Source organism: Nelumbo nucifera, chromosome 7 (assembly GCF_055504915.1).
Source record: "Nelumbo nucifera cultivar China Antique chromosome 7, China Antique-T2T, whole genome shotgun sequence".
In the NCBI taxonomy this organism is placed as follows: domain Eukaryota; kingdom Viridiplantae; phylum Streptophyta; class Magnoliopsida; order Proteales; family Nelumbonaceae; genus Nelumbo; species Nelumbo nucifera.
This window is the reverse complement of record NC_142655.1, coordinates 8,171,321-8,177,944: the sequence shown is the minus strand read 5'-3', so window position 1 is coordinate 8,177,944 and position 6,624 is coordinate 8,171,321. Positions and strand designations below refer to the sequence as shown.

General features: G+C 39.9%; 1 protein-coding gene across 1 annotated transcript; it reads right to left on the bottom strand.

Annotated features, from left to right (window-relative positions):
- Nucleotides 1-998: 998 nt before the first annotated feature.
- Nucleotides 999-4,212, bottom strand: LOC104613408 (uncharacterized). The gene is made up of 5 exons (XM_010281202.3): nucleotides 4,022-4,212; nucleotides 3,642-3,929; nucleotides 2,634-3,542; nucleotides 1,756-1,989; nucleotides 999-1,644 (listed from the first exon to the last, which is right to left on the bottom strand). Exons 1-5 carry the CDS (start codon nucleotides 4,037-4,039, stop codon nucleotides 1,462-1,464), a joined length of 1,632 nt encoding a protein of 543 aa, XP_010279504.1. The 5' UTR covers nucleotides 4,040-4,212; the 3' UTR covers nucleotides 999-1,461.
- Nucleotides 4,213-6,624: the final 2,412 nt, after the last annotated feature.

The window sequence follows — 6,624 nt, the reverse complement described above, 5'->3', positions numbered from 1 at the left end:
AATTCACACGGGTCGAGAAATGGTCATCGAGACTCGTATTTTGGCGCCCCTGCAGACCCTGCAATCGTGAGTCGTGAGTCGTGACGAGTAAATCCCGACCCGGAACTGTCAGGTTGCGCTGGGACGCATCCCATTACCGCCACCTGCACAATGAAACGTGATGAAATAGAATTTGTGTCTACGTCGGTCGGTCTAGGCTTGTGTAGTTCTACGGTTCTACCCCCTACAAATGGAATGGGGAATGGGATCTTTTCCTTCTCTTTTGTTGCATGCTTTGGTGGAAATATATATAAATGGGCTCTGATTTTTGTGCCTTCACGGCGTGCTCTAACAGTAGTTGAGTCTATTGGGTTTGGATCCATTAGACTTGATTGTACTGAAAATTGTATTTATTTATTTAAATGATAATTTAAATTTTTAAATTTGATAATATAGTGTTAAAAATGATAATAAAATATTAAATTATTTATATATTAATAGATTAAATATTTTAATTAATATTAACTTTCAAATTTACCATTATAAACATAAAATATGATAAAAATTATAAAAAATATTATATATATATATATTTAATATAATAATCAATTACACAGGTCTTAATTAGCTTGAGACATGCAAACACTGAAACCAATCCTGACAAAATCATGGATCAAAAGGACATAATTGATCCGGTTTGGTTCAGTCAGTCGGGCAGAACTGGCCCATTGACAGCCCTAGGAAAAGATGATGTTTGTTATGGAGACAATGTAATACTGTAATCTTAACGCGAACTCAATGTCCATTCAACAAGCTGTGTGTATCTCTATAATGGAGGAGGAGGATCAAAGTGCATGACTAAAAATATTTATGGAAGATTAAAGTGGTTGAGACTGAGATATCAAATCTTAATTAATTGTCTACAGGTTTACAGTTGATTTCCTTTTGAAGGAAATCCTGTTAAGAAAAAAAAATAAGCCTTGAAAAAAGAAAACTCCAATTCAACCAAAGCTTTCTGATTGGGATGCTTAAGATGAAATTGAAATTAATAAAATAAAAAACGTGGCTTATTACAATGGAATATCCCAAAAGTATATTGCATGTAATACACGGACCTTTCTGTTTTACACCATTCAGCTTTGTAGATGAGAATCTTTGTGGGTCCCTCACTCCCTCCTCATCTCTTCGATGATCAAAAAAAAAAATTAATGGGTCAGGGTCATCATCAACAATGTGATCACCATTACTAGTTTACTACAATAACAATTTAGGGCCTAGGAGGGGTCCCCCACTCCTCTGTCTTTGCGGAACTGGTTCAGTCATGTGATTGGTCCGGGTTAGGTTGAAGTTGAACCCTCGGTGTCAATTGGGTGTGGCCCAAGAACTCCATTGGTTGATCTCAATCGATCGGATTGATTGTCGGTGGTGATACAATCTCATAGAATTTGTATAGCCGTTGTATCATATAGATAAGATTTCGTCCTACACAGTGAAGCGACGAGGAACCGGAACTCTGGGAGTTGGAACGACGTTATCTCCACCAGATTTTATCAACTCGATCCGGTTCTGTATGGTATTGTCGAAGAGCCGGTTTTGGGGGTTGTCAGCATAGCAGACGTAGTAACAACTCACACATGCGTGTGGCAGCGCCATTCCGATCCGAGTCTGATGCATTAATTCATTCAAAGCATGATTTAATTAAGTTGAGCACTTGCTTGATGCATTTGATAGATTAATAAACAAGTGTGAGTTGTGAGTGAGGGCAGTAATACTAACCAAGAGGTAGCCAATGAAGAAGGCCATGAGCGAGACCGTGGCCGTGAAGCTCTTGTGCTCCGCCCAAGTCCAAGAAGCCGTGACAAGGACACAGATGGAGCCACTGCATACTCCGGTGAGGAAGCCAATGGCGCTGGTTATGTCGGAGTCGACGATTGGCTCCATTTGCTGCCTCTCAAACATCTCCCATGTTTGTTCTGATGCCTCAACAAATCCCTTTCCATATGCAGCTATCTGTAACAAATACCCATTTCATTCCAAGTTTCCAACCCCAATTTCTTCTGTATAGTAATTAACTAAACTACTATAGTATTATTAGAGAGAGAGAGACCCCATCTAATATCTCTATAAACAATGTTGACTCAACTTCATTGGATGAACTCCCAATGTCCAATTTTTATTTTTTATTTTTTTTTTCAATCCATATCAAATCCATTGGACAATTACAAAATAGGATATGGTTTGGTCAATTATAAGATTAACCCCACTTAATATTTAAGATGGTTTGATCAAGGGCATAGAAAATCATCTACAGCGCATATTAAGAAAGAAACAATCTGTTACAAGTTGAAGGGGTCAACAGGATTAGAGGTAGATCAAAATGAAATGATGGGTTGAAGTAGTAAGAAATGATTTTAGGGCTCTTAATTAATAATGGATATGGCACTAAACAGAATAATAGAATGGTGAATCAGGATTCACGTAGCCCCATCCCATACAATTGGGATAAGCTTAAATGATGATGATGATGATGATGTGGAGTATAGTTGTGATTTTTCAAGTAGGACCCATAGTGTAAAGGACTTAGAAGGTTGCTTGCAAGCATTTGTAGTCTGAAGTTATTGCTTACAATAAGTGAAAAAATAAGCTAACTTTACCTGAACATAGGCCCAGCCATTGCCATATCGGAAGATGGACTCCATGACTCTGAGGCAGCAATGGGCGCAGGAGAACATGAACTCATCTTCGCCTTCCAGTAAATTGAGACCCCGAGCAATGATTCGCATAGTTTCGATGGTCGGCACAAAGAGAGAACCTAGACAAGCACTTCCAAGGTTCAGAGTCATGGCTCTATGGAAGCAAAATTGGGTATTAGATTGCATTCCTCTGAGATAATACAGAGATATAACCCGACTAACTGTTAAATTTGCTACGTTTCTCATGACTTCAGCTGTCCAAGCTAAACTCAAGATCAGTGCAATTATGATCAAAGGGGGGAAGTAGAAATTCAAGGCTCCAATAACTGCTAAAACCCAGAGAGAAATCCACATGAACCCAATTCCGAGCATCCAGTAAGTGGGTTGATTGAGATCGGGGAATTTCGAGACTGGTTCAAAAGATTTTATAAATATTTTTGCACAGAACCCAACTCTCTGTGCGACCCAACAAGCATAGAGGCCATTGCCGATCGCAAAGCCGATAAGGGCAATACCAACGCCGTCCGTCGTTGCCCTCTGGAAGCAAAGGAGGAGAATCCCTGCAGATAGTGATGTCGCAAAGCTGCTCCATACTATGAATTTGATCATGAATCGAGGCCACTCTCTGACTGCCTTTTGCCATACGAAGGCAAGAATGATGCTTAGAATAGCTGAACCTTCAACTTGTGGCAGCCAGAACTCCAATATCCTTCTCTCTTTTCTTCGAGTGTCACCAGTTTTCAAGAGACCTTGAACCGCCTTGAATCCAAGAAACGATACCAGCCCAACTGCAGCAACCATGTGTAGAAGAAACAGAAACAGAGAGATTCGATTCGTGTAAGCCCTTGAACTCAGTGTATTCAACGGTGGCTGATTCAATCAGATAAACCCAGAAACGATGAAAAGTCAATATATTGTAAAATGAAAGAAAATTTAAGCTTCCTCTCACTCCCAATCTATGCAACTTACTTGAGGAGTTGAGAGAGTCTGTGCAGGAGCGGGAGCAGCAACTCGAGTGGCATTTGGACCTCGAGGGATATTTGGAACTCGACCACCTTGAACGACAATCCTCAGAGGATTTGATGGATTCAAATTTCTCAAATTGGACACATGGAATTCCTTCTGAGTATAGTTTTCCACCATTTTTTCTTGAATACCCACCTCTTGTTTATCTGTTTCCTTTGCATCTCTATTAACCTTGTTCTCCTTCTCACCTTCTTCTCTCGCCCCATTTTCCTTACCTTGTTCCTCCATTACCTGAGAACAAAGAAAATCTCTGCAACTATAGCGAACCAGGAAAACAGAAACAAAACAAAGGCTCCAGAGTAATATGTTTTAAATGTTCTTACTGGTTCTGCAGCGCCCATGGTGGAGAGAAGTCTGGAATTTGTTCTTGTAAACCTTGTATCGTCGTCCCCGATGGCGATCGTTTACTTCTTGTTGCTGATGTCGTTAGCTCTTCTCTAGCCATCAACTCATCAGCTTCTTTTATTTCTTTGTTCTTTTGTTCTAATTTTCAACTTGTCTCGGCTGTATCTACGAGACCCACTTTGATTGGGCTACATATAAATATGTGGGTAGGTGGATTGGTCCGAATGGCTTAGAAGATAGTCGGGTCCAAAAGTCTTCGATCCAAAATCCAAACAGACATGTTCACTTCAACATTTCTTGTAGAAATTCGGTTAACCTCTTTTTTTCCCCTCTTCATTCTTTTTCTCCGGGCGCAGGTTTTTGTTGGGAGGGAGAGATCAGAGATTGTCTGATGTAGCACGGTCCGGTCACTCCTAGCTGGCGGGGGCTTCGCTTCTAGTTGGCAATAAACAACACCTGAGAAGAGGAAGAAAGTAAAGAATTCCCAGGGAGCTTGCCCAGTGGGAATATTCTGATGCTTAAGTTAGAGCTGTAGAGAATGTAGAGGGAGCTAAGAGTGCAGATAGCGCAAGATCAATTCAAGTCAAGTTAAGTTTAGATAGATTTTTGATTACCTTTACCCCTTGGGAATCGGGGCCTTTAAATACTGTGTTCTTGCCAAATCGAGCATAACCGTCTCTGGCCCTCTGTCACAGTCGTTTATTGCCAGGGCTGTGCAGGTAACCGTTGCAGAGTACTACCCAATTAGATGAGAGACACGACCCGGGGAGGACAGACACACCGCCACCTGTCGATGGACGTGGGTATAGTCTGCTGGACTGGCAGGGACTGCATCATCGGTCAGGGGATGTGGTGCAGTCTGACGGATACGGTCTTGTCAGATAGAATCTTTCTGAAAACGCTTTTGTCGTTCAATAGCGAGCTATCCTATTAGCGAGTTGCTTTGTAGCGAGCTATCCTATTAGTGAGCTGCTTTGTAGCGACCTCCCGCTAGCGAGCTGCTTTGTAGCGAGCTCCCGGATGTATCCCGAGGTGATTCTGCCTGAGGTTGCCCTTAAGGCCATCCTTTTGCCTAAGGATTGGAGCGAGCTGATTACTATAGCTCGCGAGCTGGGATAGACTTAGCTTGGAGTGTTCCCTTTCAGTATACTGAGGTTCTTGAGCTTGCGCTGTAGTGAACTGTCATGTAGCGAACTGACTTGCGAGGGTATTGACGAGCTCGTTACTCAGTTAAAGTCAAACTATCACGCTGAACTGTCGCTTATGTCGAATCATGTCCATGTATCACCTTCGTAGGAGGTCGGGTCAAATCTTCCTCCATCAAGACCTAAAATGCTAAAATCATTTTGATCACTGGTCACTGGGTTGCGGATCAAATGGGTCTGGTCATAGCTCAGTACGTAGCATGGGACCCATCTTAATTGACAGATGTGGTGATTTAGCAACTGTGGGGAAATCCAAATTCAACCCGAACCGGAACCCCAAAGGCCCGAAAATCGTAAGGATAGTGTCGGACATAGATGAGATGATAGATCACTGGTTTGGAGGATTAAGATTGGATGGTGGTTGGACTTTAGTGTTGGAATAGAAAGATGAAGTGGGTGATAAGTTGGACGGCTAGGATTGTATTTACATTATTGAAGTATGTAGGGAATTACAATTATTCTTAGTTAGCTTGTGATCCATGAAAACGACTGATTTTAATCCATGGATCATGTCTTCACTTCTCAGGGCGTGCAAGGCACTACTTCCACTATATTTATTAGTACTAAAACTAATTAGGGTTAGATGTCTGAGATTGGATTTCCAAAACCATAAGTTAAGAATTAATTAATTAGTTTTTAAGTTTTAACTGATAGTTAATAAAGCTAAGTTAGTAAAGTAAAACATTCGAAGGCGATAGCTCAATTAATTTGATTAATGAAAGACAGCCCACGGGAATTTGTAAATGAGATAAGTGGATTGGTGGAATGAGTCGAGAGACAGGATTCAAATTTGTATAGAAGTATAGAACAAGCAAATGAGAGGTAAACTTGTAATTTTGTAGTGCCCTAATGCCTTGGGTTTTTGATAACTAGTTTTATTACCTTCTTCGCTTAGAATTTCTCCCTCCCCCAAAAATCTTCTTGAATGAAAGCAAGGTTCAAAATTGTAGTGTAGTGGTGTATATATATATATATATATATTAAACTTGTTAAATGCTTTTTATAATGTTTTTTTATTTTTTTTAGGTAAAATTAGATAATGACCATTTTATTCATAAAAGTATTATTATTGAAAGGGCAATATTGTTTTATCATAATTTTTTTTTATAAGTAAAATTATTTACTTAAGTGGATAAAGGGTGATACTTACTCAAGTAACTAACCTACTTGGGAATTGTTCGTTTTCATAAGATCCACTAATACCAAAACACAAAATGTAGGTGAATTAATCAACTCTTGTCTTGATCAACTTACCTGCCTCCATTTACTGAAAAACGAACAAGACTTTTAGGCTATGTTTGGTTTGAAGGAAAAAGTAGGAAAAGGAAAGAAAACCTTTACAAATCTTATATAAATTTCCCTACATTTTTCTTCAT

What these genes read in the sequence shown, in the direction of transcription:
- LOC104613408 (XM_010281202.3), bottom strand. An exon ending in AGACTCTCTCAACTCCTCAA is followed by an intron (nt 3,543 to 3,641) that starts GTAAGTTGCATA and finishes TGATTGAATCAG; the next exon opens with CCACCGTTGAATACACTGAG. An exon ending in ATGGCTGGGCCTATGTTCAG is followed by an intron (nt 1,990 to 2,633) that starts GTAAAGTTAGCT and finishes TATTTGTTACAG; the next exon opens with ATAGCTGCATATGGAAAGGG.